At 39.8% G+C, this 27698-nt stretch overlaps 1 protein-coding gene across 1 annotated transcript in view; it reads right to left on the reverse strand.

The window, feature by feature from the left end:
* JARID2 (jumonji and AT-rich interaction domain containing 2) overlaps positions 1 to 25792 on the reverse strand; it is a 312614-nt gene extending 286822 nt beyond the window's left edge. Inside the window, exon 1 of the mRNA XM_051970653.1 lies at positions 24917 to 25792. Coding sequence (XP_051826613.1) covers positions 24917 to 24961 — 45 coding nt within the window. The 5' untranslated portion in view covers positions 24962 to 25792. The remainder of the gene's footprint in view (positions 1 to 24916) is intronic.
* Positions 25793 to 27698: the final 1906 nt, after the last annotated feature.

Here is a 27698-nt window from a genome sequence, read left to right on the forward strand (position 1 = left end):
AGGCTACAATCTCCCCTGCTTTTGGGGGGAGTTCAGGGTGTCCGGGCAGCACATCTGTTTATGGGTTCATTCCGATGGGGGGTTTTTATTGGAGGAGGGGGAGGAGAAGAGAAAGGAGGAAGAGTGTTGTCATTTACACCCTCTAACACGAGCAGACAACGCCACAACATGCTGGGACAAGAAAACATTCTATGGGCCACCACAGGACAGCTCAGCACATCTTTTGATGAGTCGCAGGGCACTCCCTCCCAGGACAATCCAGCCCCGAAGGCCAATAAAGTTTAAAATGCCCTTATTCCGGCCCAGCCACCAGCATCCTCCACCTTGTCAGCCATTAGCACACATCTGAGTTAAGAAGTCTAACAAAAGGGCCAGCACCCCCAACTTCCTTGACTTTAATTAAACTTGGCTCCAACTTCTAAAAATCCTCAAGTTTTTATTTTGTTTTGTGGTTGTACTAATGCCTTTAAATGAGAGGAGCTGTGAAAGAAAGGGAAAAAGCAAATTCCTCGCAGCTGTGTGGGAGTGTTCTGCCAACTGCAACACAGGAAGACACTCTCCCATGTAAAAAATTTCCAACTGGGAGATTTACAAGACAGCAGGGGAGAATGGAGGAGGAATGGGAGACATGTGCATGTGAAAGACCTGCAAAGGGAAGGTTCTTAAAAAAAAAAAAAAAAATCTCAGGAGCCTTTTAGAGGCTTGTCATGCTTCACTGCTTACTGCTCCCCTCCCATCTGACCTAAATCCTCCCCCCCACTTTAGAAGCTACTTACTCCCCCCTTTCTAAGAAGATCCTAAAGAATGACTAACCCCCATTCTGTGGTGAGGAAGTACGGATTTCTTCAGATGGAGTATTAGCTGCAGTTCTACATTACAACCCCTATCTCCTTATTCTTCCTTAATAGAGAATTTGGTCTAGAATCTCTAAAAATAAGCTTAACAGGAAGAATGGTCACCATTCTGCTTGGCCTTATAAAGTTTTAGAATTATAAGTGGGACTCCACAAGAGTAAGTAAACATACCGGGCAACAAACTTTACTTTCCATTAGTAGAAACAAACTAACCAAAGGCAGCTGCAAGCTGAGAAAAAAATTTGGGGGGTGAAGAGTGGGGAAGGAGGGGGTTAGTACCCTTAAAAGAAGCTTTCAGGGAAATTTCTGTAATCATTCAGTTCCATGCAGGTCAAATATGCCAATTTATATTTGTGTCTGTGTGTGTGTCTGTCTATCTCTCTCTGGGAAGACAAAGAAACGCAGCTGTATACCTTACACCTCCTTATCAAGATTTATACTAAGAACTTAAGTACCTTAATATCTTGAGTATGCAATTTCACAGCACCCCCATTTTCACCCTCCCATTTTGTTTTTTTATTCACATTTTTATATATTGCTGCCAAGAAGTATAAATTACTAACAATCTCTGTTAAGCCTAATGCTAATAAGATTTTAAAGTTCTGATCCAGTATTATGTATGAGCATTCTAGGACCCAAACCAGCAAGCATATATTATGTTCATTCAGTAAGCTTTCCCAGGAGATCTCTCCCTTAAACCTTGACACTCACCCACTTACTCACTAGCATCCCATCATTTCCGAGAACTCAAGTAACAAGGAAGGATAGTTTCAGGATATGTTATAGGATAAGTGGGTATTGATCCCCATGTCCTCTAAAACACAATGAAAATTACAATTACAATTCAAATTTACTAAGAAATGGGATTGCCTTGGTCTCAACCTAAATTAACCAAACTTTCAGAGCCACGGTACATCAGTAAACTATGGCAAATATTTACATTACATAAGGCTCATAGGATTGTTTTGAGGAGAGCACTGTTTTAAGAGTTTTGCAGATATATATTAATGCTTAGTTACACAGGTATGTGAATTAACATAACTTCATGAAGATCTTCAACAAAATGGGGCTCCATGCAGACACACATTCGATGAATGAGAACAGTTAACAGATGACATTAAGGATTTACCTTTACAGGGCTTTCCTTTCAATAAAGCTCACAAAGGGTTATGGACAGAGGTAAAAGACACAGACTTTTCCCCTCATTCTTTCACTAGACCTCTTATTCATTCTCAATATTATGAGTTCATAGACTTCTTGCTAAAGTAGATGCTGTTTGTATACAACAAATGCAAAAAAAAAATTTTTTTTAAGTTGTATGTTCTTAAAAAACAAAACAAAACAAAACAAAAAATGAACCATCAATTTCACAACTTAAGAGTTCCTAGGTTAAGGGAAGGGCAGCTCGGCTACCAGGAGCAGCAATCTTCCCAAAATCCTCACAAGGAGCAGCCCCTTTCCCCATTCCATCTATTCATAAAATTGCCCAGATATACAAAGTTTCTCTCAAAATCAGAAAGGCCATTTTTTCAAGCTATACCATTCATTATGAGTTACTGAAGACTCAAAGCCTCAAGTTTCCAGACTATCCGTGTTAGCTTCTGATTCAGAGCAGTGCCCAGTCTTTCAACTATTTTCTCAGGGAAAAGAAGTAGTCAAACTATCAATCTAATATTTGTTTTTTTGTTGTTGTTGTTGTTGTTTTTAATTTTTTATTTAATAATTACTTTATATTGACACTCGTTTCTGTTCCGATTTTTTTTTTCCCCCTCCCTCCCTCCACCCCCAATCTAATATTTAACAGTTTTGGTAAAAGACCTGCTTAGAGAAGAAAAGGTTGAAACTCCAGGAGAGCCTAGCAATTTATGCAAGTCAGAGTTTAAAACACTAGCAATGCAGAACAAACCCAAGCTGAGCTGCTGCTGCGCTCATGAGACTTTTACAAAGTAATATTTCAATTTTAACTCCTGTCCTTAATCATAACACCTAAAAAAAAAACCAAATTGATATTGCAGCAAAGGAGGAGAGAGGTGAGATCTGCTATTGGCATAATCCCTGTACCAGGGAGTCTCCCAAAGGTAAATCTAATCAGTCAAGGAAACACTTAAAAACTTGAATATGATGGTGCAGAGAGAAGTAGTAAAATTATCTTGTGTATAATGACTACAGCAATCTAAATAAAGGAAAAGAAACAAAATTCCAGTCAAATATAGTGGTCAAAGTAAGTGAATATATTCCTCCCTTGTTAACAATGAACTGTTTTTAGGGAACTGTGCAATCTAAAAGGAGTGAAGTGTTAGTTGTTGAAACAAACATGAAAAACAAAGAATTCATCCTATTTAAGCCACCACCACCAAATTAACTAAAAATCAAATGTTGGTGATTCTCTATGAATTCCATTCTCATAACTGTTTCGACATCTGAAAGAAGTTTCTAAAAGGAACTCAAAACGCCACCCTCCTAGCCTGCTAACCTTAAATAAGCTTCTCTCTGAATCTCAGTTTCCTAATCTGTGAAATGTTGGATTTACAAGTCTAAAAGTCTATTATTTAAGAATCTTAATAAAATGAGAACAAGTGATTAGGTATCTTAAGATACCTACTTACCAACTTATGATAAAAACATATACACCTGGCCAGAAGAAATACAGTTGAGCAACTAGTTTCCTAAAGTGCAATCAAGCATTGCTTGGCTTAAAGAACAAAGGCTCTTTGACTTTAATCACGCAGTTTTTGTTTGGTTTTGGTTTTGGTTGTTTTCCTGATGCAGTTGGGGTTAAGTGACTTGCCCAGAGTAGCACAGCTAGGAAGTGTTAAATGTCTGAGGTCATATTTGAACTCGGGTCCTCCTAACTTCAAAGCTGCTCATCACCAAGTTTTTAACTAAATTTTGCAAATTAGTCACAGAACCCCATGTTCATGGTTATTTCATGATTATTTTATTACTATTATTTGCCACTATTGTGCTTTCTGGAAGGTCAGGTATTCACAATTTTCTATGCAATAATTTTTTTCTATTCATATATATGTGAAAATGTCCATTCTATTTGTGTTTAAGCTCAAAATAAAAAATAAATTTAAAAATTGTAAGTAAATGTAGATTAATAGAATTTTAATAGACTAAGTAAAATTCCATAATAGAATGCTAGCTTCTGGAGGGTCCCAATTTCATCTTTGTATTTCCCCAAGCACAGAAGATACATTTATTTGAAGGATTGGTCAAAAATACCCTAAAATTTCCCATGACACTCAGAAAATTGACAAAGATGAAAAAAGATGAAACTAGTCAATGTTAGAGGCATTGTGGGAAGACAGTTGCTTTAATGAATTGGTGGTGGGGCTATAAACTGGTACATCCTTATCAGTTTAGAATTTTGTACATAAAGTAAAATATTTATAGCCTTTGAGATCCAGAGATATTCCATGTCCCAAGTATATCCTCAAAGAAGTCCATTACATAAAGAAAGTTCCATATATATAAAAATATTTATACCACTATTATTTGTACTATATGAATGGAATACAATATTGTCCTCTTAAGAGACTGATACGACATTCACAGAATGCTATAAAATTGTAAGTGGAAATAATAACTATCACACAACAATCCAAAATTGTGAAAATAATTTTTTAAATTTGATTCCAAAAAAGAAATGATAAAAAGACAAAAAAGTCCCTCTCTTTCAAAGAGGTAGAGATGAACAGATGTGGAATATTGCACAAAACCTTTTCAACGTGTTAATTAGACTTACTGAATTATTATGATCCCCTTTTTTTCCTTTTAAAAAACTGCTTTGTTGGTTAGCGCTCTGGGGAAGAGGAAGACTATTAAGATTTCTAGGTAATGTCAAAAAAATAAGATTGCAATATAATTACAAAAACCTTACAAAAAGAGAGACTACTTCCAAAAGCGGAAACATTTAGAGGAGAGAATAGTGAGCCATCCCTAAGCCCTCTTCCCAGGGCTCCCCCTCACTTCTGTTCTATAAACACAAATACCAGATTAATTTATTCTTATGTCCATATGTCCAAATTATAAGGAGAGGAAAACTTCAGGCACTGATTGATTATTAGTTGACAAAGTCATGGCAATCATTCTGATTGGTACTGAAATTTGATGGAGGGAGCTTGATATTAAATTTTTGCACCAGACTAGAGATTTAATTGGCATGGAGAACTTCCAAAGAGGGAAATCTCTCTAAAAATGCAGACCCCCCCCCCCTCCTTAGTACCATGGACATCGAAAGGTTAAATGATTTGCCCAGAATTACAGACATTCAGTGGACCAATCCAGTTTAGCGCAAAAACTCATCACTAGAGGACAGACTACCAGGTGATAAGTGTTTTTGGTTTTTAACAACTCGTAAAACCACCTTCTACAATCTGAAATTATGAGCTTTCTGCATATTTTAATACAGGCTGGAACGACTACTGTAAAAAAGTACAGCACACACACATACCAATCATAATTGTCCCTACCCTAAAATAAGTATTAGCAAAAAAGATATATATATATTACCATATATTACCTTTTTATTCAAATCTACTGCCCCCCTTTCACTCTCACTCCTGACAATTCCCTATATTTTCATCCTATATATGTTATTTTTAAAACAAAATTACAAGAAAACCAGATATAATTAAAATGAAGGTAGCCTGGGATAACTCCACACTACCATTCTGGAGATCCTGGGCTCTATTCCCAATCTCATGCTCAGCCCAAAAGGGACTAGAAGTGCTGCCAACACAGCACACTTAGCCCCTAGGGAAAGAGTTTGCCTCATATTGTTAGACAGCAACCTCTACCGCCCCTTCAGAGCTATTCCTTAATTGGCTGGAAGATACCTTGTCCAGTGTTTCTTTTATACAAGCCAATACACTTCAGGATCCTAAACTAACCACGTGGCAAAGAAGGAAGTAAAATAACAACCTTAACTTCATTCTCGCCAACAAGAATTATCTGTGTGTATAGATACCCTCACATACACATATACAATCTTTTATCATTTAAAAGGCCCTTTTTTGGTACATTTTCATCTAATCATCCCAACAGATATTCCAAGTATCAATTATTCCCATTTAACAGAGGAAGAAATTGATGCTGAGTGGTATATATGACACTTACCCAAAATTACACTGCTATTAAGCAGCAAGGCAAAGCCAAGACTGGAACCCAAGTTTTCAGACTTTGAAATTCAGTATTTTTTCTACAATAACAGTACTACAGATGCTGGAGAAAACTCCCTACCCATGACTAAACCCTCAAAAATAAAAAGCAAGGTTTTCTTGGTTTTTTTTGTTGTTTTTTTTAAACATCATGGCCCAAACACATGGACATTCAAAAGTCCCAGACTTAGAGATAGGAAATAGGCAAAGTCAACAGTAATTAGTAATTTTAAAAGACGCAATCCAATCAGCAAGACAGCTCCAGTTTGGAGTATGGAATTCTGCGCAAGAAGCCGGTGTGCTATCTGCAGAGGTACCTATTAAGGATAAAGGAGGAAGGGAAAGAGAGAGAAATACAGAGGGAGGAAAAGGAGGAGAAGGGGAGGTAGAGAGATTGAGGGAGAGGGAGGGCAAGAAAGAGAGAGATGAGGCAGCGTAGGGCCAACATTACAAGGACAACCAACTGGTTCTGTTCCTTAGTCTTGTGCTTTTTAAAAGACAGACGATGTGCCAACTATTTTAAAGCTCCAACACACTAATTCTGTAAACAACAATGCTTACAGCCTGCACACTGAGCACTGGGGGGAATGGATTCCTCAACTTGGCCTCATCACTTATGCAGCTGATGAAACAAACACTGACAGCTTTTTTGCATTTGTAAAGGCCCCACAGCAGCTGTGGTGATCCCACCATAGAGCAATGAATTAAGCCTGAAACCCAGCTGGGGCTGAACAGAAGCCTTTTTTGCACAATACAGCAAGACTATCATTGTTAACCTAGGCATTATTGGAAAAAATATTCTGCATTACATTTTAGGGCATTTCTATCTCAATTCTTCAAAGTAGCGCTAATAAGTAATTTTAGAACTAAGGAACTTATATTTGCTTTCAAATGGCACAAGTATGGGTACAGGTTATAGGTACGTGTAGAATCACAAAAGGGGGGGGAGCATCAGAGAATACCCAATTTTCAATTAATCAGTGCCAAGTTAAGGTTTTTAAGTGTTTCACCCACAGGCACACAACTTCTCCCATTCAAAATGAGAGGTCTCAACCAAACCACAAATTCTTGATTACTTCAAGAATTAAGAAGAAAATGTTTAATATAAGCATCTGTCAGAACACTCCACTAGTTAGACCAAATTAATGCCCTCGACCGCAGAGAAAATTTGGGAAAGAGATTCTTGCTGTCAAAAACGCATGATATGAACAGCAGAGATTCTCCTGGCACTGATAGTCTATACATTTCGAAGCATCAAACACTCAAAGAGAAGCTATTAGTCTTTGCTTCTCCACCAATTTTTTCCCATCACAAATTGGAGTACATTTCCAAAGAGACTTGAAATTCTAGGGAAAATATTGACATGCATTCTGCAAAGCATTTTCAGACACAAAAGATGACAAACTTATTGGTGCCTATAATATGCATTAAAAGCTTCATTCTACTCCCCAGTGCCAAATTCTTTCAGTGCCTCACCTTCAAATAGTCCACCAGGAAAGAAAAAAAAAAAATTTAGGAAAAATTTCTGTAATTCACTTCTGATCAAATTTCACATCAATTAGAGAAGAAATCAAAAGTTAGGAAACACTTGTACAAATATTTGTTAAATCTATATCTGTCACAACAAGAACAAGTATTTCTCCCTTTTGAAGAGGCATTGTCCTCCCCTCTACACACACACACACACACACACACACACACACACCCCAGTCCTTCTTCCCCAAAAAAAGACTTCTTGACCAAGCAAAAGTAAAAATGAACAGTTAGCTAGAATTATATTTCATCTCTTCCCTGCAAAAGTAGTATCAGTATAAGAAACAACAAATTAAAAATAAAAGCAAGACAGCCTAAGGAAAAGGCCTGGACATTTCACTGAAGTGAACTAGGCTTCTGGTATGGTCAATTTAATAAATAAAAAAAAAAAAGACTCACACAGCTAACAATCACAAATGCACACCAAAAAAAAAAAAAAAGAAAGAAAAGAAAAGAAAATTAGCACCATTTGAAATTCTACTGTCCAGTCTTATGCTCAGGCTTGTATGGACATGAATTTTTGTAATTTGCAACTGAAGTAAAAGAAAAATCTCTTCCTCATCCAAAAACACAAAGATTAAAAAGAAGAAAACACTTAGAAAATCCAGGTGTTCCTTGGAAAAAAGGAAACAAGTCTTCTGCAATATTAGTTGTCTTAGTGATTCTAAAGGAGCTATCCGTAGGCTAACATGTCACAGGAAGCTCAGGAATACATGGAAGCCTGAAATGTGAAGTATGAAGGAGCAGCTCAGGAAGAAAACCGGTGGTTGGTGGGCATCAATTATACAAATCAACACACGTGGCTTCCTGATACTCCAATGTTTCACTGCCGTCATGGCATTTATAAGAACACAGAAGGAAAACAAGGTAATTTCCCTCCTCACACTAAGCTATGTTTTAATGGCGGAGAAAAATCCAAGAATGTTCAAAGAGTCCAGAGTAAAAAGCTAGGGAAACAAAAACATCCCAGGGAGAAACAGTGAATGAGTCCCTTCATCATCAACCCAAGAAAGATGACATTCTCAATTAAAAGGGATGGGAAGTCCTAGGACTGTATATTTAGAGCTGGACAGGGCCTTAAAAGTCATGGAATTCAACCTTCTTGTTTTATAGAATCAGAAGTGAAGTGATTTGCCCAAGATCACCCAATTTGGAGAAATAGTGGGTCTAGCCAGATGGCCCAGTGGATTAGAGCATCAGCCCTGAAGTCAGAGAGCCCGAGTTCAAATTTGATCTCCAAAACTTAACCTTTACTAGTTGTCACACAACTAGTAACAACTTTACCAGTTGTGTGACCCTGAGCAAGGCACTTATCCCCAATTACCTTGCAAAAATAACAATAAAAAAAATGTTTATAGAGAAATAGTGGGTGGCTTGTGATTTCAAGCTTACTTTCCACTACACCAACTGCCTTCTATCTTATTATTTCTCAGTCTGGCAGAAAATTCTCTCTGGAAGTCCTATGAGTTTCTGACATCAGGAATAATAGTAAGTAAGGGTTGTACAACTCTGGGTTTCCTGTCTCTTCCTTTCCAAGAATCCCCAAATTATTTTTTGACAACAATTTGATTCCATTTACTCAAGAGGGCTTTCTAATCCCTCAGTTCTTGACACACTTAAATCAGAGTCTTTACAAGTCTTTTTCTCTCTGCCCCTTTCCCCTACATCCTCTTCTCCTTTCATCTCTTATTCTCCTTCCATGTTGAAGGGTGAAAGTAGAAAAAAGCACAGAGATCAGTTGGTGTTGAGTCCAAAATGAAGCAAGCATCTCCTACTGCAGGCTTTGACAGAGTTGGGGCTCAATAAATGCTGGTCAATTTGAATGGTACTCTTTACCCATCCTGATACAATCAGCAGGGATTTTCCTCAGAAACAAAAGCAAGTGACTTTAAAAGGAAAAACCTACAGGCAGGCTCCATTAGCATCACCTCTGCAGCATCAAGCTTGTCCAGACAAACAAATTGTTATGACTGGGCAAAATGACACCTTTCTAGGAAAGCCCTCCATGTACAAAAAGGAGCAAGAAGACTGCTTTTACAAAAGGCACATTAAGGCCCCCTCCCATTTGTATTAAACAACTATACATAAAGTATGGCTATAAAAGCTTTGCAAGTCAAAGATAATGGCTTTCCTAGGTAAACTGATTCTCCTTCATAATCATCATTATTCATACTCCCCTGAGACTTGAAGCTTACTACACTTCAATAAATTCTGGATAGAAATAACATGAATTTCAGCAAATCTCTTGGAGGAGGAAAAACAACTAACTTGGCTAGGAAATGTTTCATTTAGGGTTAAGGTCTCTGACGGTTAAAAAAGTTTCACAAATAAATGAAAAATAGGAAAGGTTTTTCCCTTTCACTCACACACATATACTCCTTTAACTTTAGGGTCATTTTCAGAAGTTATTAAACCAAATGAGTACAAATTCACACCAAATTTTCCTTTGGGTCAATAATAACATAATAGAGTTTTGAGGATTTGTTATATACACACCCATAGTAGCAATAGAGCTGTTATTTTTAGGTGGATAGTTTTACTTAATCTTATCTTGGATAATATGACTCCATCAGGGCAACATGAAGTTCAGCAACTCCTTAATTTTAGCCTGAGTTGGCAGTGTGGGATGGAGCAAAGAGAATTGAATTTATAATCATCAAATCCTGGCGCTTATCTGGACAATCTTGAGGGGCTGGACTCAATGGATGGCCTCCAAGGCCTCCTTCAAGCAGAGTGGAAAAGGCACTGGATTTGTTGCTGGAGAACCAGGTTCAATCCCAGGTCTATAGGACTAAGAACTGTGTCACTGTGGCCAAGTCAATTCTAGAGCTCATTTTCCTCAACTAAAAACAATTAGTCAGACTGTCTAAATAGCCTTTAAGATCCCTTCCTGCCAGCTCTAAATCTATGATCTTATGATCCTAACTGATGAGCTCTGTTATAGAGCTGGGAACTGTTCCAGTGGTATAAAACAAGGATGCCCTGTTCCCTTTAGCTATGAGATCTGGCCTTTCTAAGCTCAAACTTCAGGATCACCAGTCAAGCCAAATGTGTTTTTTATTTAAAAAGAGGTTTCCTTTCACTCTGTCAACCACCTTTCAGATTCCAGCTAGTTTTAAACCACAATGGTTTGGAATCCTTAACAGTAGTTTTGAGAATTATAGTACAAAAAAAGATTATTGAAAAACATTTTTAAAGACACAAAAGAAACTCATATAGTAGCAGTCACAAGTTGTTCTCCCCTAAAAGGGGGAGGTTAAAAAAGCTTAAGTCTAGTCAACTGGTTCACTATTAAATCCAGACCTTCTCTAGGCCTCCCTCTTCACTTGATATAAGTTTAACTAGAAATCTGAGATCTGTCACTCAAATATGCAATCACCACTGGACACTACTTTCATGAATCTTTAAAACTTTCAGAGAGAAAAAAACTCTTTATGATGCAATACCAATGCTTCTGGAGTGTTTGCCTTTAATTTAAAACTAAATAATTTAAATTCTTAAAATTACAAGCTGAAACTGCAAGGCTAAAACCACCAAATGTCTGGAATAGCTATACAGATGATTACTCAAAATTTAATCTATTCACCTTGTGAATTTAGAAATGTGCTGAATTTCCCTTAAGTCTGATCAAAGAAAGAAACCATCTCTCCTAGGAGAGCCAAGTTCATCTCACATCTCCAATAGTAAAAATTCATGCTAAGAAAGAAGAAAACAAAAAATTGCTTCAACAACTAAAATTCCCAAAGATCTGGGTCTACTCTCCTCTACCCCAATAAACTACCACTGCTACTGCTACCTATGCATGGTGTCCCAAAAGGGTGGGTACAGTTTGAAGCTTAATAAGCACCAAAATTTTTAGTACACCTCATTATACATAGATGAAGAATAAGCTCTCAAAATTTTACCAATCATGCTATGAAATTCAGAAATGTGAGAATTAGAAACCCACCGTTTTTTCATTTGGACATTTATCAAAGGCAGCAGCCACAAGTGAACAGGGGAGCTTATTCTGAAATGCAAGTTCATGTCATATGTAGAGGACAAAGCTTTGTGGTGTCATGGTATACCACAACTTCAAGGCAAGACAACATTCCCAAAGCCATTCAAGGCAGATGAAAGCCATGTGCTACTAATTTAACTGGAGTGTTCCACAGACCATGGCTCCTTATTAAATGCTTTACATTCGCATAGGCCCTTTTATCCTCCAACATCTCAAGATTATTACAAACTAAAAATAGTATAAACAGAACTTCAGAGCTCTGGGCATCATAATAGTAGAGGGAAGGAGGCAATTTTATTTGGGTTTTTGTGTTTGTTTTTTTTTTTTTAACAAATTGTTGGGTTTTTACCTCATCTCTCTAAAGAGAGATTGGGAACCAGCCTAACCAAAATAGGGAGCAGGTCAGAATGATGAAGCTGATGTCTTGCAAGTTTCATTTTAAAACCTTACACACACACACACACCCCCAATACACAAAATATCAGCACCCATGCACAAAGGAACAAAAGCCTAAACCACACCATCTGAATTATTAAAATGCAGTTGAAAAAATTCACATTTTTGCTCTTGCATAACTCCAAACACCTTTCAGAAAAGCTCAGGTACATAAGTCCCAAAGATGTCAAGGTAAACTGTAGGGAGAAAAGGAAACCTTAAGAAAGCAAATAGATTTGGCCCCAAGGAATTGCTAAAGCACACTGGGCAAGGCCAGCTTAGTTATCCTAACAGCACTGGCATTTCAAGTCCATCATTAAATGTCAACTGTCTTCCAACACTTCCCAAGATTAATATATAACCTGAGCTCTATCTGCAAATAACTTCAAAGCATGAAAGTGGGCTAGATCCTAAAAAATTAAAAAAATCACACAAACCCAACAAGAATCAGCCAAGCCTTTAAGTTACTCAGAGATTGACAAGGCAGTATGGAAATCATCTGGTTCTTATCTTCTCTCCCTCCCTACTCATTTTCATATTTACTTTGCTCAAAGTTCAGGGAGTTGAGGGGTAGATGGAGAGAAAAAAAGGAAAAAGTTTGCTAACTTTGATAAACTTGAGAGAGGTGTAATTGAATACTATTACATTAAACTTCATTTAAGGAGAATTTACAAATATCTATAAACTATCAGTTTACAATAACTATACACACGACCCACTTTTTTGATGCCACCAATAAATAAATACAAATTAGCTTAAGGAAGAAGAAAACACAATAGATGCAAGAAATCAATGAAGTTATGGAATAATCCCAATTCTATGAAGGAAGTGAGATAAATATTATTCCTTTTATACAGGGGAAGTTTCGAGCATTTATTAAACACTTACCAAGTACCAGGCACTCTTCCTATTATACAGGAGAAGGGATCAAGTATTTATTAAGCACTTACCAAGTATCAGGCACTGTGCTAAGCATTTCACAATTATCTTATTGATAATATTTCTCAGATGAGGAAATCCAAAGTTACACTATTAAGTTCCAGAATGAGTTTTGGTCTCGATACAAAGTAAAGCATGTGCCAGAATCCAAGGCATTAATATACACTACTTTCTGTCCTTTGACAGAAGAAAGAATATTCTTTTAAGTGCCATCTATTATAATTTGACCACTAACTAACTTGTTTTCCTTTCAACTTATATGGGCCTTAGTTTTATCTGGAAAATGAAGGGATTTAGTGATGGTGGCATTTAGGGTCTCTTTAAGTACTAAAATTGATTCTGCAGTAAGTATCTGTTTGATCTAAACTAACTCTCATTCTAGGACTCTTTCCTCTTGGAACAGTCAAAATGCTTTGAATGAAGTTAAATTAGACTCAGTTAAATTGACAGTTTTAAAAAGACATATAAAAAGAGATGCTGCCAAAGTTAATCCATCATTCACTCATCAAGAGGGGGTTCTATTTAGGAATACTCACTTATCAATACCCATCTGTAAGTCACTAGCCAAACGTCCCAGAACAGATGCATTTCTTGGAGTTGATGGTTATCTTTTCAGAGTTACTCTTTTGGGCAAGTAATCCTACATATACCAGGGCACAGAATTAGATTGATTCATTCAACTATTAAACTAAACTATCAAACTTCAAGTAAAATGTCTCTAGATTTGTGTTATTTAGCAAGAGATTTCCCAAACTGGGCTCTTTAATTACAGTAGCAGTACATGACTTTGAATCTTATATACAGAGGTCTAACATTTCAAATTTCTTGCGATTATCTTATGTTTAAGTATTTACTCACACAAGACACAAACTTTTCCAAGGTTGAATTAATTCTTATTCTTGTTCCAGTTAAAATGCCCAGAAGCATCAGTGCCCTCCACAAAATTATCCCGTTTTCATTTGGTATACAGTATTCCTTGTCTTCAATAATGATGTAAGTTCATCAGGGAAATTCACTGGAGTTCCATTTTTTAATCTATATCCCCAGTGCCTAGTACCTAGGTGGCAATGGATGCTTCTTTATTCTTTAAAATATCTTAATCCTTCTGACTCTTTACTACATAGACTGTAAAATGAAGTTGACACTGTGAGATAAAAAAGACAGCCCAGGCCAAAGAGGGTAGCAAAGTGAGAATTTAAGGAGATCTGGCTTTGATATTCTGTATAGTTCAGTTACTAAAAATATTAGAATGCTACTTATTTAAAGTCATTTTTGTTGGAGAATGAAAGGAGGGGAGAATAGTCTCCTTAGTCTGACATCTTGGGACACCTCCCCATTTCCTGTCTCCACCCAAAAGAAAAAAATAAATCATCACTGGAAAACTATTGGTTTTAAAAGAGATGGCGTACAGCTCATCTGAACTATGGAAGGGTAAAAAAAAAAAAAAAAAAGCATGCATGCATTATCTATTAAAGCCCTTCCAGGATTCATGGTAACTAAGAACTGCTGTTCATGATGTTTTCAGTGTTCATTGGCCTTGCTTCCTCTTCATGTGTGGTGAAGCTTGACAGGCCTACAAAATTAGTATTGAAAATCCAGACTAGAGCTTTTTCTCAAGAGAGTGTCCAATAGATATTAGCTCTGGAGAACCCCACCTAAGTCTCTCTGGGGAGGGAGGGGAGAGGGAGAAAAAAGAGCTCTAATACACTCCTCTTATAAAATGCAATCTAGTTTTCCCATTACATAATACACTTTAGGCATAATATCCCCATCCCCTCCCTTAACACTACTTCATTAGTTCCTCTGGGTAAAAGCAGCAGAGAAAACTCCCCTCTACCTTAAGACTGAGCACTGGGTAGGAGATCCACTGTGATTCTTACCTAGTTATGCTTATTTGCATTATGCATTATGTAAATGCATTTAGTAAAATAGACAAAAAAAATTATAAGAAAACTTGGGGGAGTTTGAATGGGACTCAGACCCATGAGACCCCTGATTAGAAGTTCATTCTCTTCAAAGAGTAAGGAAGTTACCAAATGAAGCCAGACACTCAGGACCATTTTGAAAGGATCTTATCAACTTAAGATCCATTCAGTTACTAAACTAAAATCACAGAGGAGAGAGGCCTATATAAGACCTAGACTCAAGTTTCACCTGACAAATCCTGGCTGCGTGATCGAGGCCATTCTTGCTGCCTAGCAGCAATAGTTTTTGTCAAGGAGGCACAGTGACCACACCAGGTCTGGGATCAGGAAAGTATCAGACTTTTACTACCTCTGTGACTGAAAAAAGTCACTTTGCCTCCTCCTTTGCCCCATTTTTCTCAATTGCAAAATGCTGTTATTTAGTTGTTTCAGTTTGTCCAACTACCATAATCATTTTGGCAAAGGTACTAAAGAGGTTTACCATTTTCTTCTTCAGCTCACTTCACAAATAAAGAAACTGAGGGAAACAATGCAAAGTAACTTATCCAGGGTCACATAGCTAGTGTTTGAAGCCATCTTTGAACTGAAGTCTTCCTGATTCTGGGCCCACTGAACTACCCAACCATGCTCAATTTCAAAATAGAAAGGATAATGAGGCTGTGGTAAAGATCAATTGAAATAATACTTGCAAAATACTTAGCACAGGACCTGGCACATAGGCAGACCTTTAATAAATGCTTGTTCCCTTCCTCCCTAAAATCACAGCATAGGCCCTTCCTCCCCCCAAAATAAATTCCTGCCCAAATAGAATATATATACTGTCTACTTACCAGAGAAAGCAGAGGGAGGCATCAGAGACAGGCATCTCACAAGTATGACACCAGGGAGAACGTACTAGGGGGGCCAAGAGGCAAATTACAGACAAAAGTCTTCTGAGAAAATCTGAGGACGCTGAGCTTCTGTAGGATAAAGTGTAAGCTCTAAATGGCCAGAAAGAAGAAAATCACTTGCCAACATATTGATGTTATATATGAATCTGATTATATATATGAAACAATATTCAATCCAAGGATTTAATACCTTTCACCAGGCAGAAGGTGAGAGGGGAAGTGAAGAGGGAAAAAGGAGGAAAGAAAGAGAAACAAATGAAACTGGAATTTAAGGGAAACAAATGAAACTGGAATTTAAGACCGAATCCTGATCTGACCCCAAGTTAGATCTGCTACTCTGGACAGAGTAGCTTCTCTTCCCTAACTCTCCTAATCTGTGAAGGATAAACCAAATAGTCCCTAAGAACATTTCAGCAGCTTCCTATTATTTCCTTCAGCATCAAATAAACACACACACACACACACACACACACACACACACTCACACTCACACTCACACACACACATCCATTCTCTGCCTCCTTTTTTTTCCCTCTCTGATCCAGTTAACAATCTATCTCTACTACTCTGTGATTTGAGGTTCCACCTCAAATCCCACCTGCATGAATCCTTTCAGACACAGTGCCTAAAGCTGCTAAGACAATTTGTGTCTTTTTTGAATACCCCAGTGATTAACAATTTAACTCCAAACCTGGCTTTGAGACCTGAGGTAGTCCTTAAAGGAAAATTGAGGAAGGAGTAGAGGGGTCAAAAGTCAGCACTCATTCCAAGGATACTGAATTGAAAGTGGAAGGCCATGGAGAGACTTACATGAACTGATGCTGAGTGAATTGAGCAGGACCAGGAGATCATTATATACTTCAACAATACTATATGAGGATCAGTTCTAATAGACATGGCCATCTCCAGCAATGAGATGAGAACCAAATCAGTTCCAATGGAGCAGTAATGAACTGAACCAGTTACACCCAGTGAAAAAACTCTGGGAGATGACTAAGAACCATTACATTGAATTCCCAATCCCTATATTTTCGCCTGCCTGCATTTTGGATTTCCATCACAGGCTAATTGTACAATATTTCAGAATCCGATTCTTTTTGTAGAGCAAAATAACGGTTTGGACATGTATACTTAATGTGTACCTAATTTATGCTTTAATATATTTAACATCTACTGATCATCCTGTCATCTACGGGAGGGGGTGGAAAGAAGGAGGGGAGGGTTTAACAAAAAGTTTGGCAATTATCAATGCTGCAAAATTAGCCATGCATATAAAAAGCTATTAAACAAAAAAAAAAAAAAAAAGTGTTAGGCCAGATTGGCAGTGGTCATCTTAGAAAGCTAAAACTTCCTCTTTTCCACAGGGAAATGTGGAGGAGGCAGTAAGTTTCCAAACGCATATTCTCAGTTTAAGGTGCCTCTCCAATTTGAGCAGTTGGCTAACCTCCTCTTGGCCAGGGGGTCACCAAGTACAATACACATACCAGAAGATGGCAGCCTCTCTACCACCTGATAAAGTGGGAAAAGCTTGGAAACTTGAAGGAACCAAGTCATTCTTCTATGAACAACCAAAGGAAACTGTTGTTGAAGATCCCAAAATGAAAATTCCAATTCTAAAAAGGTTCTGTTAAACAGCTGAGCCAGCAGCAAGGACAAGACACTTTCAGGGAGTCTCCTGTGTTACTATCTCCAACAAGGGGGTGACATGATCCCATTGGCTCATCCTGAAGAATCAGCTACAGGCTATATCAGCTGTGACCACTACTCAGTGACCCTGGGCAAGTCACTTCACTTTTGACACTAGTTTTCTTCATGTGTAGTAAACTAGAAACAATACATTCCTTGTGTCACCTACTTTACAGAGCTGACAAGAGGAAATCACTTACCTAAGGAGTAACACCTTATGTTATATATCACTTTGTTAACATTAAAATTCTTTCCTCCCAGAACTCCTGTGAAATAACTGGTATAAAGAGTTAATTCTATTCATTAATAATAAACCTCATACTTTTTTGAAGGAATAACTCCAAGTAACTAGCAATCCAGAATCACAGCTTTAGAGCAGGAAAGAGGGAATTTAAGAGATTAGTATAATCCCCTCAGTTTACAGATAAGAAAACTGAGTCTCATCAAGTTTACATAATTTAGGTAAGAAGGACAGCTAGGTAGTAAAGAGAATAAAGTGCCAGGTCTGGACTCTGGAGGACCGGGAGTTCAAATCCACCTTAGACACATACTAGCCCTGTGACATCAGGTAAGTCATTTAAACCCTGTTTTCCCAATTCCTCACCTGAAAAACTAGAGAAGGAATTTGCAAAAAAATTCCAATATGAGTCATATGAGTCACAAAGTTTGGAGATAACTAATTGATCAAACAGCACAGAAGTATAGGAAGTAGCAAAATCACATTTGATTTTAGGTTCTTTAATTCTAGATTCAATAACACTTTTTCCAATACACTTGGTTTCCCAGAAAGAAAAGCAGCACCATCTCAATAAAAAGCAGTACCAATAGGTACAGAGTTTGGAAGTTAGGAGATTTGGGTCTTAGGCCTTATTCTGTCACTAACTGTGATCAATTGCTCAATACAAAGCCCTTCATAATCTATCCCCATAAAGTTTTTCTTTTCAGTCTTCTTATGTTTTACACAAACTACTTACCATGGACTCCTCAAATCTAGAGACAATGACCTCATGACTGTTCCAAGAACAAGATACTCCAATCTAGACGATCCAGACACTGTGTCTGGAATGCACTCCCTCATCCTAGCTTCCCTGGCTTCTTTTAAAAAGGAAATTCTTCTAAAAGAAACTTTTATCAGCCCCTCTTAATTCTAGTGCCTCCCCATTGTTCAGGATTTCCTTTCTATCCCACATATAGCTTGTTGGGTTGCCCATTAGAAGCTCCCAAACAATGGACTGTCTTGTGCCCTTCTTTGGATGCTTAGGGTCTAGAACAGTGCAGAACAAATGGCAGATGCTTGGTAAATGTTCACTTGAACTCTCTGATCTCTAATTTCCTCTTCTGCAAAATGAACTAAATCTTTAAAACTTTTTTCAACTCAAAAATGTTTTAAGTCAAGCCACAGTTTTTCTTTCATCAAGGGGTAGGCATCTCAAAAGTTAATATAGAAAAGTAATAAGAAAGGCAAATAAAAACTGAACATAATTTTGACTGGGGAAGGAATGAGTTTACCTTCTACCTTCCCACCTCTTCTACAGAGCCACTTGGCAGATCTTGCTCCCATCTCCAGACACTTAGGGTGGGGACCAATGAGTTAAAGAGCACCTTGGCAATTAGGTACTAGCTATGAGCCCCTCCTGAGAATCCTGTTTTAATAGGATGACATATATAGTTACAAAAAATAATCCCTGGCATAGGTATTATCTTCTGATACAATCAAGAACTCATGACTACAATTCACACTCAGAACAGCATTGGCTGATAAAGAAGTTTCATCACTTGCCCATAGTCAAATGTGGTTAGGAGATGTCAGACAGGCCTTGAACCCAAGTCTTAACTCCATGGCACTATACCTCATTGTTGAGATACACCTTAGTAGGCAGCTTTCATCAATTATAAGATAAAACAATTTCACCAGAAGGTTAGCATTTCTGAATTTGAGCTAGCTCATAAGTACCCGGCAAGCTATCATCAATATGCATGCCTGTTACAACCTGAAAATATTGAATTTAGATCACTCCAGATCAGGGAACCAGGCTCACCTCCTTGTCCCAAGGAGGAGATTCAATTAAGCCTTTTGTGACTTTCCCACACAATATACATTTTTCCCTTGTCTGAAGCTGAAAAAAAATCTAACCAAATTTTAAATCTGTAGAATTTGCTGGACAGCAGAAGCTGTTTCAGAATCTCCTGTGAGGTTATAACCTTAAAAGAGTCAGGACAAAATATAGGGGGAGGAAAAAAAAAAAAACATGGAAATAAGGGCAATGCTAATTATACTTTACAGTGATAAATAACTAGCCTAAAGGTCAGAGAGGGTCACATGAGAAGTTGCAATTTGCTCGAGTTAAGGAGCAGGGAGCAAGAAAGACCCGTAGAAAACTGAAGAGTGGTTTGGAGGAAATGCTGTAAGAAATTATGCTCATTTTAGAAGAGATTATTAACCACAAAAGCCTGGCTCTTTGGTATTTAAAAACACATTATGCTTCCTAACTATAACAAAGTAGGCCCCCAATCAATCAATAAACATTTAAGCAACTCCTAAGATCAAGACAACTATTTTCAAATTTCAGAAGGAAATTACCAGTATTTCTTGTGCTCTACCAAAAACAACCCAGCACAGCAACTTTAATCTCAGAGACAAATCAACCTCAAATACCTGAATGACCATTCTTTCAGAAACAAGTGTTTCCAGCCACCCACCTCTGGTTCCACTACAAGCTACTTAGTTTGTATTAAGCTGAGTTTGACAGACGGGTTGGTGCTAAATAAAGCTCAACTTCCACAGAGCACCCACAGGATTAAAACTATGCAACTAAGAAATTCTAAGGTTTCATTTTCTGAATTATCAGTAAATCAGGTGATTTTAAGCAGACCTTCCAAATAATTTTTACTTCAGGAAAAAAAGTATTCCCTTATTATACTGAAGGAACTACAAACACAGTAATGTGTAAATTTACCTTGTGTTACTAACTCTCCCTCATTCTTTATTCAAGTAACTGGTCAGCAAGTCCACCCCAGACAGGTCAAGGATAAACCACAGCCTGAATATGGATTTTTTCTTTTTAAATGTCTTATTTAAGAACATGTAGTATAAAGAAAACCTGTCTTATTTTATATGTAAAATGTGTAAAAATAAATACAATTAAGTCCTACTCTCCAAAAGATCATTCTGGAAGTAGAAAACTGAAAAAAATCTTTAGGAAGAAAAGGTGTACACCAGGGATAACATTGATGTTAACAATTCAGGCCCAGCAATGCAGTGGTTACTGGTTTAACACTTGGTGTGGGTCTAACTTTGAAGTGTCTCATTACTACTCTTATAGTAAGCAAGGAAAAGACTATTGAGACTTAGAAGTTAATTATCAGGCTGATATAAAGGCAGGCCTAACCTTGATCAGTCTGTAGAGGTCTGTTTTAATATTACATTCTTGTGGTTTTTTCCAATTGCTGCAGAACATCATTTTCCTTTGATTTCAGTAACGCACTTTAGACTTTTCAAATCCAAATATTCACAAGTCTCTCTCTCTGCAGAGCAGATCTAGCAGAAAGATCATATATGGCCAAGGAAAAGACAAAGCCCTAAGAAATGCACAGTCACAAGTTGTCTGTACCTCATTTTTCCCCATCTGGAAATTGGGTGAAAGAAGTCAACATAACCTGACAAGGCTCAATGGAAGAAATGAATTTAAAGTCAGAATGTTTATTTAATTATAGGCTTGCTGTACTGTGCAGACACTGATTACCATCCCTGGACAAATCACAAACTCTGAACCAGTTTCCTCACCAGCAAACTGGAGATGATGATAGCATTTCATTGAGTAGTGTTGTAAGAATCAAATTGTTTAATGAAGATAAAGCTTTTGCTGTATAAATGTGACCTATTATTATCATCACTAAACAGGAAGAGAATCAAAGCGTTTGCTCCTAGATGGACACAAGGAAGACAGAAAGCAATAACAAATCTAACTGCCCAAATCAAAAATGAGCTAATTTAGAATTAGGCACACTTTCTTGTAAGAAGAAAAAATTATCCTATTGTGACAGAAGCACTCGTTTACAACTCATTCTGATTATGAAGCATACGGAATATAGGACAATATTAAAGGCAGGAGATACTAAGATGGATGGTGGCAACTTAACACTTAACACTTTTCGGATTAGGAACAGTCCACCAGCAAACTCTACCAAGCAAGCTGAAGAGCAGAAACTGCCTAGACAGCAAGCAAAATACTCAACCCTTTGTTTTTTCCAAAAGTCCAAGTGGATGAGGGCATTGGGAAGCAAATTGTTCATAGCTTAAAGATACTGCATCGGGAGTTGTGCCCAGCACACTTAAAACTGCATGGTTTAGGCTTACAATACGCTTCGATGAGTTTCTCAAGGTTCTTTGAAATGCAAAATATTACAAATCACTTCCCGAAAGGTGTCTATCAACAACTGACACCCCCAAATTCGTGCAGTCACTCTGGCCAAGCAGTTGAACCAAAGAGCAAATTAGCAGATAGTAAAAAAGCCAATTTCGTCACGGTCCCCAGACCCACTAATGTGAAAAACCTTTCAGTTAGGGACCAAAAAAAAAGCTACTATGTGGTTCCCTTCTCCCCTCACACCCTGCCACCTCCCCCACGCCTCCGGCACAGAGAATAATTTAACTGTGATAAGGGTGACAGCACCCACTGCTTGGAAGTCCTAGAAAACAGACCCTCCTCACCAGCCCAATAGCACACCCCAAAAACCCCCAGAAACAAGGTCTCTAACACAACAAAGACAAAAATTTCATTGGGCGGAAGTTTCCATTCTTTTTTTTTTTTTTAAACAAACCGGTAATGGAACAGAACTACCATAATAAGAATAATCCATCAGGGGGCCTGGGATGGAAAGAAGTAATACAGTTCTGCAGGAAGGAGGAGTCTCTTCCTTTCTTGCCCCCCCTCCCCTAATTGGAGAGAGACAGAAAGATCCAGGATGTTGGCTTTCAGGTCAGTGGCTCTCCAGGTGCCCTCACCTGGTGAGGAACACACTAGGTAGGTTGCACCGGGTTTCGGAGAGGATGGCAGAAGTGCAATTCCCCACGCCGCCCCCCAACACACGCCCACGGCGAACGAGGCGGCAGCGCCGTACACAACAGCAGCAGCAGTCGTCACCGCCCCTTGGCCGCGCGTACCTCCATACCGCTCTCGTCTCCACCCCACACCCCAGCACCCCCGCTTCCAGTCCGGCCCCCGACGCTCCTGGAACCTCCCGCCTTACTTTTTAACGTCACCGGGAAGGAGGGAGGGAAAGATTCCACCCAAGCCCTTCCCTTTGTGACGTCACAATGACAGCAGAACGCGGCCCAGGCCCGGAGTGTTCACGATCCGGGAGGAGGAAGGAGGTGGGGGGGGGGGGAGGACGGAGAGGCAAAGAAGGGGGGGAGAAAGGGGGGGCACCCGCACTGACGTTTCGCCGGCTTTAACCTGTTGCTCGCTAGCATGTTTATACGACGGTCTAGAGGCCGAGCAGTAAGCGAGGTCCGGCGGCCGCCCGCAGCCCAAGGGCAGGGGCAGCCGCCACGGCCGCCACCGTGGGCCACAGCCGCCATGCTCGAATCTGCGTGCGTGTCGGTTACTCGCTGCAGTTGTGCGTGAGCGCAGCCCCCTCCCCCAATCCGCATCCGTCCCCCCTCCCCCACCCTCGACCCCTCCTCCCCACGAGAAACCGTGCACGCGGCGGCGCGCTCGCACGCCGTCAAATCATCGGCTCTCAGCTCCCAGTTTCCACTCCCTTCCCCCCCCATCCCCGGCCTTCCACCCGGGAAAGAGCCGGAGCCTCCCCACGGGCCAGAAATCTGCCCCCTATAGGCAGTACAGAAACCTTTCCATCTAGAGCCATACGCCTCCTCCTCTCCCCTCCAGACCCACACACACACTCTCCCACGGAGGAACACGGGAAGCCCAGGAGATGTGGGCACGCAGAGAGGGGCACACATGAGCATTAACTCCGGCTCGGCCACTAGTTTATTGAAAAACTGTCTGGACATCACAAGAGTTAGATTGCTACATTGTTCACAGTTAAACAAACAAAAAATCCAAAGGAACTTAGCAAAGGGTGGTTGAGTTGTTATTTTTCCCTTTTTTTCTTCCCTATCTTCTAAGTTCTCCCCAATTTAATTTGCTTTGTAAATGCATCCAAGGCAAGCATGCGTTGAGACGTCTCCCAGACAAGGTTGAGCCAGCCTCGAAGCAATTTTATACAGCAAGAGTTTTATAAACTATAGTCTTCTCCATTCTACCCAGTCCTCTGCAATGCGGATGTATTTTTAATTCGTAAATTCTTTAGAGAACAGCTTTAACTTGCACTTGATTATTCAACCTCGTACTCCCAGCATAGTTAAAGAGTTTAAGATGTTTAACTCTTTAGCAGTCATTTGGCTTTTCCATGAAATGAAGTCCCTTTTTTAAAAGGTAGTGTCCCGAAGGTCACCTCACACACAACGAGAAAAAAGAAAAAAAGAAAACGGAAACAAATTTGGCGTCTCCATCTAAAACTTTCTTATAACACTGCATCACATGGAATGCTGATGTGGTCTTTTAAAAATGGGTTCTCTCATTTTAAGCATGCAGATAAATCACCAATCGCTCGAGTGCATATTTGGCTAATCCCTAGGTCTCCCTTCTTCCCTCCCTTCCCCCCCCCCACTTTAAAAAAAAAAGCCACCACACACAAAAACAAAAACACTCCTCTTGCCAATCAAAATGTAGCTCTACCAACAAAATATTTAACTATTCCCACACATAAATCTTTGAAGATTACCCAATTACGGAAGCCCAGTTAAAATAGTGAAATTATTTAGTTACATACATCCCATGCACACACTTACAAGCATTAGGTCTTACATATTTTCCCCTAAAACTGGAAATCATGAATTTTTAAACAAAACTAATCCATTACCCCATTATTAAAGTCAATCCCAACAAATGCATTCACCGTAACATGAATCCCAACTGGTTTCTATTGCGAACCAGATAAGCAAAACGACCACATACATTAAATTTGATGTGGCAGTGCAAGGAACAAGATCGCCATAATCGGACACTCGATTTCAACTTAAAGGGCTTACCACACAGTTCAGTTTTTTAAAAAAAATAATAATAAAATAGTTCATTTGTATGCAAACTGCAATAGACAAATCCGCTTGAGAATGCAGTTTAGTTACATTACTGCAACCCCCTCAAGCAACACCGAAATGCTTTGCCTTTCATCTAAAACTAGATTATGATTGTGTCATTTGAGGTCAATTTATTCACTTGGGGTATCTCTACACCAATGTGTTTTTGTAACCAGACTGGACAAGACTTTGCTTGAAAAATCCCTCTCTCAGAAAAGAAAGAAACAGCCTTATCGGACCCTGAATTTAAAACCTTTCAGCAGCAGAATTATCTATAAACTTGACATTCACAACCATTGCTTAAAACTGCAAGTCAAAGGATGTGTTGTTAAGAACACTTACGTATTTCTTCTGAATGATATTCCTCTTGGGTCTTTCCTTGCTCATTCTGAGATCCAAATGCTGATTGCAAAAGGGGACAATTGCTTCATGAATTTAAGCCGTCAGAAATTTGCAAAAAATATCCTGGTGGTTTTTATTGTTGTTGGTGATGGTTGTAATCCGACTTTTCTTCTTCTTCCCCCAAAGCCAGATTCGCCTCTAAATAAACCCGAAATTGGGAAGAAAAAAAAAAGCCAAAGACGAAGCAGACAAAAAAAATTTCACTTTAGTAAAACACTCATAATGGAAAATTTCCCCCGAAACACACATACACACACACAAAAAAAAAAAACCGACGCCCTTCACTCCCCCTTTTTTCCTCCAAAAACTACATCAGCAAAACGTGAAGGTCCTTAGTGTCTGATCTGTAGTTACATCTTGGAAAAGGAAAAGGAAAGATAAATAAAAATGTTGGAAGTCACGTTTATGCTGCAGCAGCAGTGAGACCAGAAGAGTCAACTCCAGCAGCGGCGGCGGCAGAGGCAGCAGCAGCCCCACAGCAAGGGCTGCACCGCGTCTCTTTTTTCCGAGCACCCTAACCAATGAGAGTCGGTCTCCAGCCCAACTTTAAATGGACTCTGCTTTTATACAAGTTAGGGATCCTCAGGCAATTGCCCATCGTCACCCCAGCCGAAAACTTCTTCAGCAAGACTACGAAACACACGTCATCCACAGCACTGAAAGCCTCCCGAGGAAAACAGAAGAGACCCCCGACACTGTAGCCAAGAGGTCGATGGGAACTCTACAAGTAGCTTCTAAACAATCTGCAAGGCGCTTCTCCGACACCGAACCCAGGTGTGTAATTGAAAGACACTCCCTCGCTCACTGCATGGCACGCTCTGTCGCTCCACCTCCCCCCTCCACTCCCCTTCTTTCCCCTCCCCTTCCCCAGCTTGTCTCCCGGACTGCAAAGCTCAACCTGGAGCCGCTGCCACGGCTCTTGCATCTACCTGCAGCCGGGCAGCCCACAGCGCGTGCACAGAGCCCCCCGCCCCAGGGGAGAGCCGCTTGTTACCGGGGCGCATTAGAATTGTCCCCTTGATCTCCTGGAAGTTGTAGTCCCCCGACTACAAAATGGCTATGGCCGTGGGGGTAGAGAACTACAACTCCCAGCTTGCTTCGCGCGTCACCCCCACACTCGTCTCTTTCGCCCTCCCTTCCCCCTTTTCTCCTCTTTTCCCCCTCCCCTCTCCTCCCCGCAACCCTTGCCAACAAACGCTTGGACGTGTCCCGCGTGCGACAGCTCCCGAGGCTGGCTCCGGATTGGACCGAAGAGCGTGTGGTCCGCGAGCGAGGAACTCCCCACTCTCCACTCAGCACCCCCACCCCCGTCCCCTTTCCTCTCACACGCGATGTCTTTCCTTCTCTTCTCCCCCTCCCCCCCCATGGCCCTACCCCCACCTCGAGGCGCGAGTCGCCGCCTGTAGAACTCGAGGAATCGTGCCGCTCGGCCCGGCGCACCTGGCCTCTAGCCGGGGAGGGGCACAGAAGAAGCAGGGCTCTCCCCTCTCTCCTTGGAAAGACCCGCAGAGCGTGGGGGAGGGAGGGAGTATTGGGAGCCCGTACCGGGGTGGGGAAACTGGGCCAGGCACCGGGAGGAATCCTCGCTACAAACTAGTTGATCGGCGGCGCCTGCTGCTTCTGCTCTGCAAGCCGGTGTCACCCCAGGACACCGTACATGGCTTATTTGTGCAGAACTTGGTCAGAATCTGTCTCCAAGGTAGCTTAAGGTTACCTCGTCCTTTTCAAACACCCCGATCATCACCAGAGCCCCGCACCCTACCTTGCTACACACACAACACACACCCCGTGGCCTGCAAATGTAAGCACGGAGCCGCTGAGTTCCCAGGCAATGGTGTTGCCATAATAACCCCATTTAAATCCAGGCTCCACGCTCGTGCTGGTTACATAGAGAAAGAGACATCCCTGGCATTTCCCAATGTCATTTCATTGAAGGTGATAATACTTTCCCCTGGAGACTGACGAGTGAATGATGGGGGAAAGGTTTTAGGAAGTTGGGGCAAAGTAAAAATGCTTGTAGCTTCCTGGGAAGACTATGGACTCTTCGGCTTAAAAGGGCTGACGTGTATTTGTGCTCTTAATTGGCCCGTTTGTTTCTGATCTGTGCATGAAACGAAAGCACCGAAGCAAGCAGTCAATGGGAACATGGAGACCCAATAAGCCTGGCCGCTCCAACAGCATAAGGCATGCCCCGAATATCTCCAGCAAAGAGTTCTTTCTCAGACGGCTATCTTCTTGCCTCTTGCATCTTCAGCAACTAATTGAGGAACGGGTTCTGGATTACAAGCCACATTTAGACTTCTTTAACAAGTTTGTCAAGGACCAGATGTCGATCTGCATTGTTTAACTTTGTTGTAGCTTCAATCTTGGATGAGCAATATTTTAAAATCTCTAAGGCGAAGGAAAAAAAAAAAACTCTAGGGGAAAATGTTTTCTACATAATAAATGAGAGGTGATAATGTGTTTTTTTCTCAAGTTCCCAAATTTCACATTTTTTCCTCCAGTTTAAATATAGACTTTAAAAGACAGAGTTTAGGGACCTGGGGAATATTTGAACACATTAAATTGAGATTTTTATAATTTAAAAAAAATTTTTGGTTCAGAAGTTTCAAAAAAAGATAAGTTAATCCCAACCAGAAACAATTACTATATTTAGGTTTCCTCACAATTTTATGCCTTTTAGACTATTATTCATTTAATGCTAATAATTCTGCTAATTTAT

This window comes from Antechinus flavipes, chromosome 1 (genome assembly GCF_016432865.1).
Source record: "Antechinus flavipes isolate AdamAnt ecotype Samford, QLD, Australia chromosome 1, AdamAnt_v2, whole genome shotgun sequence".
Taxonomy (NCBI): Eukaryota; Metazoa; Chordata; class Mammalia; order Dasyuromorphia; family Dasyuridae; genus Antechinus; species Antechinus flavipes.